The sequence below is a fragment of the Lolium rigidum genome, chromosome 6 (genome assembly GCF_022539505.1).
Source record: "Lolium rigidum isolate FL_2022 chromosome 6, APGP_CSIRO_Lrig_0.1, whole genome shotgun sequence".
NCBI lineage: Eukaryota > Viridiplantae > Streptophyta > Magnoliopsida > Poales > Poaceae > Lolium > Lolium rigidum.
In genome coordinates, this window is record NC_061513.1 from 87,301,654 (window position 1) to 87,316,442 (window position 14,789).

At 43.2% G+C, this 14,789-nt stretch overlaps 3 protein-coding genes across 3 annotated transcripts; 1 reads left to right on the forward strand and 2 right to left on the reverse strand.

The window, feature by feature from the left end:
* Positions 1 to 2,670, forward strand: LOC124661752. The gene is made up of 2 exons (XM_047199627.1): positions 1 to 94; positions 1,425 to 2,670. The coding sequence occupies exons 1-2, from the start codon at positions 1 to 3 to the stop codon at positions 2,384 to 2,386; spliced, it is 1,056 nt and encodes a 351-aa protein (XP_047055583.1). The 3' UTR covers positions 2,387 to 2,670.
* Positions 2,671 to 3,183: 513 nt separating this feature from the next.
* LOC124666212 (DNA-(apurinic or apyrimidinic site) endonuclease, chloroplastic-like) lies at positions 3,184 to 7,662 on the reverse strand. Its single transcript, XM_047203564.1, has 8 exons — positions 7,563 to 7,662; positions 6,138 to 6,393; positions 5,893 to 6,000; positions 5,617 to 5,754; positions 5,479 to 5,526; positions 5,178 to 5,258; positions 4,092 to 4,245; positions 3,184 to 3,629 (listed from the first exon to the last, which is right to left on the reverse strand). Exons 2-8 carry the CDS (start codon positions 6,372 to 6,374, stop codon positions 3,508 to 3,510), a joined length of 888 nt encoding a protein of 295 aa, XP_047059520.1. The 5' UTR covers positions 6,375 to 6,393; positions 7,563 to 7,662; the 3' UTR covers positions 3,184 to 3,507.
* Positions 7,663 to 9,320: 1,658 nt separating this feature from the next.
* Positions 9,321 to 14,440, reverse strand: LOC124665854 (DNA-(apurinic or apyrimidinic site) endonuclease, chloroplastic-like). Its single transcript, XM_047203221.1, has 12 exons — positions 14,355 to 14,440; positions 13,759 to 13,951; positions 13,608 to 13,705; positions 13,443 to 13,522; positions 12,892 to 13,128; positions 12,550 to 12,800; positions 12,329 to 12,439; positions 11,456 to 11,593; positions 11,320 to 11,367; positions 10,510 to 10,590; positions 9,679 to 9,838; positions 9,321 to 9,442 (listed from the first exon to the last, which is right to left on the reverse strand). The coding sequence occupies exons 1-12, from the start codon at positions 14,396 to 14,398 to the stop codon at positions 9,321 to 9,323; spliced, it is 1,563 nt and encodes a 520-aa protein (XP_047059177.1). The 5' UTR covers positions 14,399 to 14,440.
* Between the last annotated feature and the right edge of the window lie 349 nt (positions 14,441 to 14,789).

Sequence of the window (14,789 nt, forward strand, 5' to 3'; positions counted from 1 at the left end):
ATGGCGGAGAGGCGGCCCAGCTACAGGGACGGCGACAGGGCGGCGGCAGGCGAGCCGGGAAGGCACTGGAGGCCGCCGCGCGCGCAGACACACGGTGCGTATCCTGATCCGCCCTAGCCCTGTTCGCGGTCTTGTCGGCGCTTGCCCTTTTTATTTTTATATTTTTGAGGGGTTGCGTCGCTTTCCCCTTTCCCGTGTTAGAAGAAACGCGCACGGAGTAAATGTGTCCGATCCATGTGTTTGTTCCTGGCAACGTCGAAACGCGGTACTCACTATATCGTTTTGGGTAAAGTTGGGTCGTCAGGCAGTAACATCGTGCAAGTAGTGTGCAGTATCTTCTTTTGTGCCAACCAAGTACTCTGTACATACATACATTCTTCTCTTGGAGGATGTGCCGATTCTGCTGGGAAAGTGACGTTCCTGGGTAGTATGTTCAGCTTGCTTTAATGGGTCTAATACTGCTAAGCAACTTGATTTGCTTGAATTGATGAAAACATGAAATTGTTTTGAGAAACCACAAGGTTGTTAATGTTTATGTGCATGACCTCTGAGAGAGCTCCCGATTATTTGTTGTGCATATATAGAAATGTTATATTCAAATCTCTGGTAGGAGTAGTAATTTTGGTCTGGGATGTGAAGCTGCCGAGTTTATTCTACATTGATCATTACATGTTCAACGGAGCTTTGGTCTTCAATGCCAAATGTTGAGAATGGTTTTCTTAGCTGGCTAGGAAGGATTATTGGTCTAGTTGTTGTGTGCAGTTTTACGATAATGCTGATATGATATCATGTATTTTGCTAAGAACGGAAGTTATGTTTCAGTAATAACTGTAAATGATAGCTCAATATACGGAGTATTGTATTAAGCCTTGTAAATAGACAGAGGTCAACCCCACATCTTCACATTCACGTGCTCTGCTAGTGTTTAAGTAGGATTTGAATAGGGTACTCTGCAATTAGCAAGTTTCTTTTTTTCTAATGAGCTATTTGATGCCCTATTCCCATCATGTTTTTGGAAGTTAAATGTCCTGTGAGATGTCAAAATTTTCTGAAAGATATGAACATTAGACTGTGTTAGAACCTGCATGGATGCTGAAAATTTTATGGAACTAAGCTGAACCTGTACTGTGAAGAATTACCGATGGTGGCAGTCCTTTCTTGCTTCCCGCTGTTAGTACTAACTATTTTGTTACATGATCAGCTTCCCATTCTGCATGGGTTCTTATTATTCTATTGATATTGAAGCAAAAGTACCGTGGTTATTTCAGTTTATGTGCATAAACTTCTGCTGGTATTTTCATGAGCTGCTAAGTGATCTTGTTAATTGGCTTCCCAATCTGCATGGGTTCGTATTGTTCTATTGGTATCCTTTTACGATTAGTTCTGTCTACTCATTAAAGAATGGTTTGTGTTTTGACTTTCAGGTGGTGGAAATGTCTCTGTCCCACTGTGGGAGAGGAAATTTTGCACTGATGCTTGTTTTATCCCCTGGGGTAAGCTGTGCGAGACGAAGAAATTGATGTCGATGTATGCAAATATTGTTGACTGGGATGATTCAGCTGCGTTTGAAGCCTTCAAAGATGCAAAGGACCGTTTCTATGCTGTATATCATGGTCAACCATGTAACATCCCTCTTCCTGACCCAAACATGTATATTGGTGTGGTCAACCCAGATGAGTATCTTGATCCTGAACTGATTGCTGATCTGGAGAGGTCACGGCGCTCTGTTCCCAGAAGGGACAACACTGCGCCAGATGGCTGGGACTCCTTCATCTTCACTGACAAGCCAGTTCCGGCCACAGGATGGGGTGATGGGGAAACAACCAACACAATTGGTCAGCAATGCTCGGTGAACTGGGATAATTATGTGGAACAGCCCATTGAAGCCAATTGCAATCAAAGCTCAGCGAACTGGGATAATTATGCTAGTCAGCCTGCTGAAACATTTGTTCAGCAAAGCTCTTGGGACATGTATGCAGAACAGCAAGGTCAGACAAGCAGCTGGGGGGCTCCAGTCATGCCCGGCACATCCAATTGGGACATGAATGGCGACTCCCAGCAGGCATGGAACCATGACTATGGTTGGGGCTCTGCAGCCGTTCAGACTGATTCATGGGGCAACCAAAGAGATAGCTACTGTGTGCCTGACAGCCAAGCTCAAGGCAGCTCATATGGACACTGGAAAAGGCGGAACAATGAGTCGGGCAGAAGGAACAGCAGGAACAGAGAAAGAGGTGGCCCTATTGGCTCAAAGGCCATGAAATCAAAGTACCAAGCGGACGAGCATGGCGGCGCAAACAACAGCTGGAGGCCCTGCCGTGTAAGAGATAGCATGCACTACTCTTATGAGCAGCCTGGCTACGGCAACCAGTCGCTAGCAATGTAAGAATGACGAAGACGCTTGCGTGTTGGCTGCATTGGAGGTGCCATTTTGGACATCTTCAGCTGTTAGAATAGAGCTATCCAAGGACCTGTAGGTTATGTGACGTTCCTGTAGATGGTAATGACTTTTGTCACGCAATTTGCGCCTTGTGTAAATATGTTTTGAGCTCAGTTGTTCTGTTTAGTGGCTGTATTGCAGCATCGATGTTGTTCTGAATAGCTGAGTAACAGAGAGATCTTGTGTTAAGATTGCTTAATGCCAGCAAGTCGTAATTCGGGTTTCTATGTTTATCTATATTCTGAATCAGGAAATCAGCCGGAGAGACGGCGTAACATGTAAATTTTCAAACCGGTGAAATAGTGTCCGTGCTTGCTGCCCGAGCTTGAATGGCAAGCCATCTCCCAACGAACAGACGAAATAGTGTCTGTGCTTGCTGCCCGAGCTTGAATGGCAAGCCATCTCCCAACGAACAGACAAAAAAAATTGACACAAAAGCCAAAAGAAAGGTTGCAGCGTCAACGTTGTTCTGAATGGCCGAGTAACAGAGAGATCTCGTAATTCAGGTTTCTATGTTCATCTATTTTCTGAATCAGGAAATCAGCCTGGGAGACTCGGCGTAACATATCAAATTATTCAAAGTTTCAGATCAGTGAAATAGTGTCAGTGCTTGCTGCCTGAGCTCGAAACCAGCAGGTTAATGAACAGCCGGGAGCATCCTTCTCTATAGAATGGGCTTTGTCTCCCTTGCGCAACGAACAGACAAAAACATTGTCACAAAAGCCAAAAGAAATGCTAGAATATGGTAAAGATTTCATTGACCCTTTCATTGCAAAATTTGAATGAGAATGTTGCGTAAGAAAGAATTAGCGCATAAGAAGTACTTAACCCAACATGGATAACAGATACGCAAGGTCTCTGAAGAAATCAGATTACTGTAGATTGACTGAAAACTATCACTGCCCCAGCTCTGAAACATTTCAGAATGGCAAATCGTTTCCCCAGAAAAAGAGTCTCATCGGTGCCATAAGATGACAATGCAAACTATCACTACCACAGCTCTGAACGTTTCAACCTGACGAAGCATTTCCCCAGCAACTGAGAGTCTCGTCGGTGCCTAGACCTGCCTAGACCTTCAGCACAAGGCCAATTGGACTGTGGTCGCTGTTTGTTACATCGGGAAGAATGTACGAATCATGTACCCTGTCAATGATGGATCCTGACGCCAGAAAGTAATCCAATCGCCAACCTGTTACATGAACAACAAGATATTAGAGCGAGTATGTTTTCATTTCGACAGAAATATGAAGAAGGAACAATGCTTTAGTTTTAGGAAAAAAGGGGTTTCTTTTGTTTGGAAAAAATATGGCTGTAACTCAAACATTTGATTAACAAAAATCTTTCAATATAGCACCTTGATTTTATACCATTTGTGTATTATTCTAGGTAGACATGTCTGCAATTATGCAGTATAAACCAATGGTAGTATAAGCTTCATGCTGTAACTGCTGTATTTCCATGTAAAGAGAATATCTCTCACTCAAAGGGTGATTGAATGAATAGTTAATTTCATTTCACAGATGCTAAGATTTCCCAGACATGGATGCAGTGTTACCTTTTCGGCACAAGGGTAATAGAAATCAGAAAACAAATGCAACACTACAACATTTATTTATACAATTAATTAATTATATCAACCAATGTAGTGTACCTTTGTTGTTACGCCGCTGGTTTTCTCCCCAGAAGGTGTAGCCCACAGCGTTGGGATGCTGCTTTCTGAAGGTATCAACGAAGCCTCTCATAGTAAAGTTTATCTCAAATGACTGCCTCTCTTCTTCCGTGAAACCTGCATCGTCAGTTTTCATCTGGAAAAAATGCTGAGTAAGAAATTGTCCACATACACATCGACGGGCTACTGAAATAGAAAAAGAAATCCGGCACTGATATGGTATGATACTTTTGGAACCTGAACTGTTCCATTTTCAGGAGATATATATGTAATGCAAACAGCAACTCTTAACTTTTGTTGAATGTTTTTAAAAGTATTGAAATTCATACTAAACTGCTGATAACAGACTTGATACTGAACTACAAATAAAACACAAGTTATGTTTAAGATTATATTCTGATGTCAGATTCTGGCAGTAGCTTCTTTGGTATTGAACTTTAACTGAACCATGAATTAAACAAACAAGATGACCTCCCTACAAAATTTAGCAATGGATAGGTCATGGACTTCTTTTAGAGCACAAATGTTCTGATCCCTAAAGCATGGCCGCGGCAATTTCAGTGCTGCTCCTATACCATGTTCACATATTAACGTTAGTTTCAACTCCCTATACCATGTTCACAAAATCCATAAGTACGCACCAATACCTGGACCGTTTTCTACTTTCTGTATAACTTCATGTCTGTTGTGAAAAGAGGAATCATAGATGTTCAAACAGAGGAATATGTTTCATATCACAGAAAAAAGACAAGAGCAAGGAAAATTTTGCATAGCGTGGCAGTTCTGCAACTGAATTTCATATCTACAGCTCTCCCAAAGAAATCAATAAAACATGGTAGGGAAGGCAAATTGGGAACCTTCAGTTCCCAGTTCCAATACAGCATCAAACAATCAACACATACCTCTAGGAAAATATCCTGGGTTTATAATAAGTTATAATAAGTGAACTAGCATACAAGCGTGGTTTGTAGATGTGTAACCATGACAAGGGCAATGCAAATGATACAGCGTACAATCTTAAGGATGGAGCTTTTGAGCAATAAGTTCCTCAAATGAAAGAGAACTTACTGGAGGATTATGGATGTCCATCTCCTGACAAGCACAGTTGAGGTCACCAGCAACAATTACTGGTTTGAAACTTTCCAGTTTCTACAGACCAAAAGGTTAACGTTAGTCTCCATTGCAAAGCTGCCTTCGAATGATCGCAGTAGGGAAATGTGATTAGATATTGTGCTAAACAGAAGAAAAGAACTAGATAATATCCCTTACGTGCACTCAGAGCAATCAATAATATAAAGTGAATATGCAAAAAATGGTCTATGGATCTCAAAAAGAAATTAAGACTGCAAAGCTAGCTAAGTGAACGTACTTCTACAAATTCGCTGAAACATGGATCCCAATCATCAACCCTGTAGAGCTGAAGATAAAGATTAAAAAAGTATTAGACTGAAGCAATGACAGTAAAACAAATGGCAGCAGTTATAATGAAAAGGAACAACAGTCTTACCAGCCTCTTTAAACCACGGCCAGAATTTGGGACATAAGCATTGACCAAGTAGAAATTATCAAACTCCAAAGTGATTACCCTGCCCTCCTGATCATGTTCTGCTGTGCCAATTCCGTACTGGACAGAGATTGGTTTTATCTATGAAGTGCAATGGAACCACAAGGGAAAACCATGTTATGAACGACTTTGAACCAACCGATATGTTGTGCCAAAGCATCTAAAGAAACAATTATGCAGAGTGAAACGAGTCTTGGTCTTGAGCAATGATCAGCATACCCTTGAAATCACTCCAGTCCCTGAATAGTCAAGCCTTGCGACACTGCATGACCAATAGCTGTAGTCATACCCTGCAATCAGATTATTGAAATCTTTCACATCGCCCTCCTGGAAAAAAGAGCGGAAACTCAGTCATCGCAATGAAAGACCACCAATCCGACATGTCAGGTGATGATGCGCATACTGAAAAGCTGATAGGGAGTGCTGTAAGCTAAGGGTGTACTGGTGGGAACAACAAAACTTGCCTTCAAATGAGTCTCTTGGAGGCACAATACATCGAAATTCTCCCTCTGGGCTAGGGCAGAAAACTGTCCTGACATCGCAACATTTCTCACCCCATTGACATTATAGGACAGAATCTTCATATGCTTGGTGTCGTCGCCCAGTGGCTGAGGCCTCATGGTCCTCGGATTGTACGCAACCCATCCCGGTTGCTTCTTACTGTGTGCAAGCTTGGTCCAAGGCTCCTGCCTGCTCGCCATCTTAGCCTGGTTCCAAAAACTATGTAGGCAGCCGTCAGTACAGAACAAGACTTCTGAAAAAAAAATACAAGAACACTTTGTATTTCTTCTCTAAATTGCCATATCAAGATAAACTAAAGTTCTGTTTGCAACTGTATGATTCTTCCAGAACACGAGCAGAAAAGTAGTCACGCAGGAAAAGTAGTCACGCAGGAATGCAGGTGACGTTTGATCATGGAAGTAGATTTTTCATCAGAATCAGGCTAACACGAGCAGAAAAGTAGTCATGCAGGAATGCAGGTGACATTTGATCATGGAAGTAGATTTTTCATCAGAATCAGGCTAACACGAGCAGAAAAGTAGTCATGCAGGAATGCAGGTGACATTTGATCGTAGAAGCAGATTTTTCATCAGAATCAGGCTATACTCATGTACAGGAACGAGAATTCCTGAAAGAAGATTTTCTGCCTTACAAGAATCTGACGCGAATGTACCATCAGAAAATAAGCAAACTAATCCCCGGTAAATTGAAAACACAAGGTAACTAATCATAAAGATTAATTCAGATCTAGCGTACACCAAACGTAACCAGTTGCTTTTCAGTTCCAAATAAGAACGCTGCACGATCGAAACTACGCCTTCTAGAGCGGGGGAGACGGGGAGTTACCTCCTTGGGCTAGGAGTTTCGTCAGCAAACTGTTCCCCAAATCCACAGATCTAAAATTCCCAGGATTTACCCACGCCCATCAGGACACGCAGAAAACCACTTCCACTTCAAAGCAAAAGCAATTAAGACACGGGATACAAATCCAGCGCCATGGGTGGTTACGGATAAGAAAATCCAGCGCCATGGGCGGCTACGAACAAGCAAATCCAGCGCCACGCCTTGTCCGCTCAAGAAATTCCGCTGGGGAACACCCAAATAAACGGGACTAATTCACGAACACGCACGCGCAGAGCCCATCCCGATCCAACATTTAACCGATTCCACGGCCCGCAACCGTGTGCGCCCGCGCTTCTACCCAAGGAAAATCGACGAAGAAGACTACAAGCGGCCACGAATTTTTTCCCCCAACGCCATGGTTTCCCTATCCAGCAGGTACGGGAGAATCCGCCGAGAAATACCCCAAAAAACGAAACCAAATCGGAGCCGAAGACGCGCTCGCTAGCGGGTGGAGAGGGAGGAGGGGGAGGGAGAGAGGCGCGTACAATCGGAGAGAAGAGGCGCGAGTTGCCGCCGTCGTAGCGAGGGAGCGAGGTCGGCAGATGACGCCGGCGGGGGTGTGGAGGAAGCCGGTGAGAGAGGAGAGGAGACGATCGCTGGGTGGGTTTAACTCGTTTCCCCTTTGCCACGCTAAACCCGCTTATATCACGTCACGTGGGGCTCGCCGACCCCGTGAGGCCGTGAGTCGGTAACTCGCCTTGCCGGCTAAGGCATTATTAGAGCAGAGTCTATAAAAAATTGAAAACTCAAAAACTTCAGCGATAATAGGGGTTTGGTCGAAGATGGGCCGGAACGAAACCTGAACTCGCGCACTGGCCCGTATAACGAGTTTGGCCCGTGAGAAACTGCGCGACCGTCCCGTATTAAAATGGGTCGCGGAGGGGAGTCCGGTTTCTAAACCATACTCCCCTCCGCCGCTTTCACTCCCGCCGCCGCCGCCTGCCTCCTCTCCTGTGAGTCATTTCGCCGCCTCTGACGCCGCTTCCGCCACCACCCTTCTATTCACAATGGGGCGGTTAAGACGTGTAGGTAGGGGAGGGGGCCGAATCGGCGGCGGAAAGGAACCACGGCGTCCGTCGGGTGTACAGGCGGAGGCGGTCCGCGCGAGGCGGGCGCGCTCCGACGGCGCATGGAAGCGGGCGGGCCGGAAGTGACCGCATGCTATCGTGGGCTGGCAAGCGCGAGAGGAGGCGGCTGAAGAAGGAGATGCCGAGGCGCCCCCGCCAGCTCCTGTAGCCTGCCGCTGCCGGTGTCTCCCCCGTGCGATAACGACCACGACGACGCCGACGGGCCGACTGTAGCCCGGCGCGGAGGCGGCAGCCTTCGAGGTGGCGCATTGTCGCGTAGGATTCACCGGCGAGGAAAAACCCTCCGCCGCCGACGGGAAACGCCCCGGTGACAATCCGGGGCCTAATCTAGTCATTTTAGGTCTCTAATTAGCAAATGTAGGTCGAACAATCATGTATTTTGGTTAAATTAATGTAAATTATTGATAAATTAAGCTTGATCGGAGCAAACTGGGTTCAATCGCGACTTTGATTTTCCCGCAACATTTGATTTTCGCTTTTTCAGTTCACAAGTTCGATTTCTGATCTGGGCGGTGATAAAATCCATCGGTTTCGAGATATACGGGCTCTGCTAGACATGCTCTTATGCTCTGACTGATCTCCCTTGCGAGTGCTGATGTGGCCGCAAGATCGGCCGATCGTTCGAAGACCGTATGCAGTGATGTTACAACACACGCATATACTCGTGAGATTTAATAGACTTAAATTTTGATGAAGGATTATCTGGTACTTGTGTATTTAAATCTTGAATTCCCTTTAGAGCACGCACAAGTAATTTGACGATGCCTCCACTTTCCATATCTTCCGGTTTGTGATCTGACCATAATTCAATTCAGATTGTACGGTGCTTTCAAACCCGTAGGCACTCTACATTCTACAGTACTACGGGTGAAGCCTTAACAAAAAAAGATCAGCAACAAAACACATCGTACCAACGGAGGAATAATTTCATGCGTACTCTACTCTCAAAGATCAGTCTACAACCGAACCATAATAGTACTACAACCCTAGATTGGTAGTACAATGGCCAATCAACAGCACCATTACAGACTTCCAGTAGCACCTATTGTTTCACCGCTGGAAAATCCATCTGCGCAAAACGGAACGAGCAGCATTTGCAGACCAACCACAGAAGAAGATTTGCGTTTTCCATCCGGGCTGGGGCGCGACCTCCGCCTAGAGCTTCAGTATGAGGCCGAGAGGGCTGTGGTCGCTGGCCGAAACGTCCGGGAGGATGTACGAATCATGGACTCGTTCTGCGATGGACTCTGACACGAGAAAGTAATCCAGGCGCCAACCTGTGAATCCATCAACAGACAGATGCAACATAGTGAAATAATGAGCTTACCTTTCTCTTACAAAGCAAAATGATAGGCTCATTGGGATGATCAAAACTGTGCACAATGTGTTGGCTGAACAAATAGAACGGTATAATTTATAGATGGTTGCTAAGAGATCATGCTCTTCGGTAAATACACACAAAAATGGGGGATGGGTTTAAGTTTATGATAGTCCGCGGCTCAAGTGTTCATACCTCTATTAGTCTTGCGGCAGTTGTGCCTATATCCCCAGTAGCTATATCCAACAACATCGGGATGCTGTTTCCGAAACGTATCAACGAACCCTTTGGACAAGAAGTTAGTCTCGAATGATTTCCTTTCTTCTTTTGTGAAGCCAGCACTTCTACTATTTCCCTGGACATAAGGCAAAAAAGTACAAGGTATCAAAACAAACACATAATGTTTGGGGAGGTTAAATTGGAAATAATATCAGTACCCACAATCTGACCAGGCCAGACATCATACTCATACCCATGAGCTAAACAAGATGACGGACCACTCAAAATCATGTCTAATGACAAAATGATGCAAGAAATTTATTTTCCACAAATTTGCACAAGGATTTCTCAGTAACTGTGCTTTTTCACAAGCATCTTGATAATTTATATTCATAAGCATATTTCTGGATACTGAAATAACAAACACAACATGGGAGAATCTTGATAATTTATATTCATAAGAAGCATATTTATGGATACTGAAATACCAAACACAACATGGGATAGAATGCAGCACATAGCAATTTTGCATAATATACATCACCTTTTAAGAAATACATCGAGTGCTTACATAGTTTCCAAGTCAACAATCGTTTTGGACAAACTAAGCATTTATATACTTGGGTGTTGCAGTTGCTATCGTAACCTCTTAAGATATTGGGTTATAAAATAATTTTAATAACATAATAAGCAAAGGTTTAAAATGGAGTGGAATAGCGCATACACCAATATACTTACGCATAAAATTTACTTTTCTGAATCACATATATTCAAGTATGTAGGTGATTCAATCTAACGATTACTTACAGCAGGATCATGTATATCAATCTCCTGATGAGCACAGTTAAGATCACCAGTTAGTATGACAGGTTTCGACTTTTCCAATTCCTGCATGATCATAAGAAATTCATCAGGCTCTCCTCAAACATGCAATTGGACAATTGGAAATACAATGATAAATGAAGGAGGGGCAGCAACATGCTTGAACTGTATTTCTGTCTAACAAAGTAGTTTTGCACATGATGCCAATTACACAGGGGAAAAAACTAGGACTGGGTTTATCAGTCTTTAACTAGTAACACATTATCCACATAACAAATGAAAGACCAAACAGAATGGAAGATGTTCCAATATGCAAGCTTGGGCAAGGTAAAATAAGGAAAGGATGGTAGCCAACAGCGGAGATATGTAGCATACTGCACCGTGAAAGATGCCCAGTGTGCTGTGTTAAAAAAATTCAAAACTCACAGCTCTAATTAAGTTTAGGGCATTAACATACAACTGTGCCATGTACCTCCAAAGTTCTAAGGAATGTTATTTTATTCTTAGCTTTTTCTCAGATTGGCATGTGTGAAGGTATCAGGAGAACCAACAACCCTAATTGCAACAAGATAAACAGATACTACAACACAACTGCTTGTACTGAAGGAAGAATATGTCCAACAAACAGAAAGAGTATGGAATAGGAGTGGGCAATTAATGCAGTGACAAACAACTATATGTGAAACGATGAGCAAAAGCATAACTTCAATTTTCCAGAAAAGACGCAAGGAACGTATAAAAGCATAAGAATGGTACTTCGATATATTAATAAGAGTTAAAAAAAAGCAGTCATACTTTCATGTAGTTACCAAGGCATGGATCCCACTCTGTGACCCTGTAAGTCTACACAGCAACATATAGTCAAGTCATGGATTAGGTTGTTATCCCAAATGATGTATAACCACAATGAAAAAAAATAGCAATGAATTACCAGTCTTTTTAGGCCATCACCGGAATTCGGCACATAAGCGGTTAGCAAGTAAAAATCATCAAATTCCACTGTCACAACCCTCCCTTCTGTATCATGGTCTGGTACACCAAGCCCATACTTGATAGAAAGTGGTTTCACCTATAGAAAGTGCAGGACATGACGAATAGAAACAGAATATAAGGCATATGCTAACCAAAAAACTGTAATTGATAATAAATGTTCCTAACTTGTTAATGCGACACAGATCAAATGAATGAGGAAAAAATATTGGAAACCAGCATAACAATATAATGGATCTCCTTGTCTAATATCTATAAAAGATACATAAAGCAGAGCTGGATGATTAATCAGGTGACATGTCTTAGTACCATGGAAGGGGATAAGGGCGAAGCAAACTAACAGCTACCGAATATCACAGTGAAGAAAAGATAGAAGATGCTTCAGGGCAAGAAAGAAGAAGCTCATGATAACTATGGAGAATCGGATAGTCCAGTCCAAAACTGGAACTGCATAAATACTCTCTTTTTTCCTGTCATCTGTCTTAGGGTATTCTTCTTTTCTTTGTATTTTGGCCAAGTTTTTCTAACATTTCCTTTCTAAGTTTCAGGTACTCTGGGGTTAGAGGCTCCAAAATAAAACACGAGTATCAATGGAGCTGGAACAACTGGTATAACTGGGTAATTCCTAGGTAAGGGGACAGTTGGGCACTTTGTTACTTCATTCCATTTCCATTCAGTTTTAATTGCAGTTGGTTTAACTTCAAATACAATAGAAGAAAGAAATGAAAATTCATACGTGTTCTATTTGCATATGAATGAACAATGGAGCACTGACAATAGCGGTGGCAGTAGGGTGCGAATGACAAGTCCATACCCGTGAAATGATGGCAGTCCCCGAATAGCCAAGTTTCGATACACTGCATGTCCAGAAACTATTGGTATAGCCTTCAAGTAGAGTTTCTTTAATGACTTCAACATCTTTCTCCTGCAATAGTGAAACTATTGGTTAAAAAAAATCCAGTGAATGATGTGCAACAGACATTTCGGAGAGGACAAAAGGCAGATGCCAGATTTGCGAGGTAACAAACATCTTGCCTGCATTTTCGTCTCTTGCAGGCATAGTATATCGAAATCCTCCCTCTGTGCTAACTCATGAACAGAGAAGCCCCTAGATTTCATCAAAGCTCTCAGTCCATTGACATTCCATGATAGAATCTTTACGGCCCTTGTATCCTTGCCAAGGGGTGGAGGCCTCATGACCTTAGGATTGTAGGGAATCCACTCAGGTCGTGGCTTCTTGTGCACAAGTAGAGTCCAAGGCTCTGCATCATCCACAGTACCGTGAACTGTGATAAACAATCCCACAGTTAGCGAAGAGAGAAGTAATTTTCTAGCCCAAGAATGATCAATTAAAGACAACTGAAACAATGAGCGTACCAACAACTGTTTCCTTCTGGATTGATGTCTTATTTAGCTTGACAGTAGTCACAGAATTCTCCTTCGGAGTGATGCCCTTGGTTGATTTCTGCTTTGTTCTACTTCTCTTGCTAGGAGTTGCAGAAATAACTTCAGAAGTTTCTAAATTTTGTTCAACTACTACTGAAGCGGCACCTTTTCTTTTTGAAGGTACTTCTGATGGGCCAACTTTCTCAACTGTTGATGCTCCATCTTTATCTGTAGAAAACAATTCAGCATCCAGCCAAAATGCACATTGCACATTCTATAGATGTAGATGCTAAAATGTACCAGCTTGCTATTTTCTGGCTACCTAGTACCTACTAGGAATATTTGTTACCTACGAGGTAACAAACAATTCCTGGGGAAAAACTGAAAATTGCCTTATATTAATAGGGATAGAGTCACAATTTGGATCAAGAGGTTGTTGAGGTACATGTATTGGCTCATCATTTTTATTTTAGAAAGTTATGCAAAGAAAGCATGGATTTAGGCCAATGGTACTACTAGGAAAATATGCAAGTAAGCCATACCAGTTACTTCCTGGCCTAGAGAATCCATCAGAGCTGATACCAAGTCTTTCTTGTTACCTTTCCCCGAAACGCCCATCCTCCTTCAAATACATCGCACACAATAATTAAATGGAGAAATCAATTCTCGGCAACACAAAATAAGGGCAGGCTAGGAAAAGCGTGAACCTTGTGAGTTCCCTGAGCTCTTTCACTGTCATGGATTGGAGCATACTAGGATCACCTCTGATTCGCTCTATCTCCAACGTGCTTTCAGTGACATCTTCCTACGGTTCAAACCAAAAGAAAAATGAAACCACATCCATGGGGACGGGTAAACGGACAATGACAGCACAAAGGGGCATACAAGACTAACCTTCTCTGTGATTGTCTGGTCATCTTTCTTGATCTCAATGTTCTTAGAGGCTGCTCGGCGTGAATACGTAGCACGAATCCCCTCACTCATCACGTTTAGTTTTGTAAGCACTAACTTTCTGCAACTGTAGTTTGCACTTGGAAGCCCACGGCTACACCTGTAAAAACAAATGTCACCACATTACATATTGCTGAAACATCCTAGGTGATTCTTGTACAAGCGACCCAGATGCGTGCCAGATTTCGTCAATGCGCAGAAAATTGGAGAAATATTATGGCCAACATTGTCTTTGCCGGTTCGTACTAATTGCAGATGGGTTCAGTGGAAGTTGTTCACATGAAACACCAATGCTCAGCCCCGTGAATGGCAAACTTAATAAGCTACAGCACACTGCATAAAACCATATTTTATTTCGATCCGTCGCCAAAGCCAAACTCCTAATGGAATCCGCCCCTTCTATTATCCCCCCCAAATCGAAAGCGGCGGCTCAAACATGCGGGGAAGAGCCCGAATCGATAGAAGGAAATTGAAATGCATGTAAGGGGGCTCGGTAACCGTACTCGTAGAGACGGAGGAGAGAGGCGCCGCGCAGGAGCTGCTGCATCCGCGAGTGGGTGCGTGGTGGCGGCGGGACGCTGCGCAGAAGGAACCCTCACTTCATAAATATCAAAACTAGGGTTTATGGAATCAACAGACCAAGAGAAACCACATTCGACTCGAGAAAATGGGCGTGCGGTAGGGCAGAGCATACCTGAGACGTCGCCGCTGAGATGAACGGAGCCGCCGCTGTACCTCTGCTGTTCACGACGGGACGAGGGCACAAAGCTCCGATGTGTTCGGCGGCCGCAATTGACGGCAGAAGCCGATCCATTCGATGGGGGTAAAATGGGAAAAGGTGGTTGCGAACACATTTTTAGAAGACTATAGTACAGTATATATTTTAAAATTCAAGTTTGAAGCATATGTTCTCTTAAATACAGCAGGAGTTTCAAAAT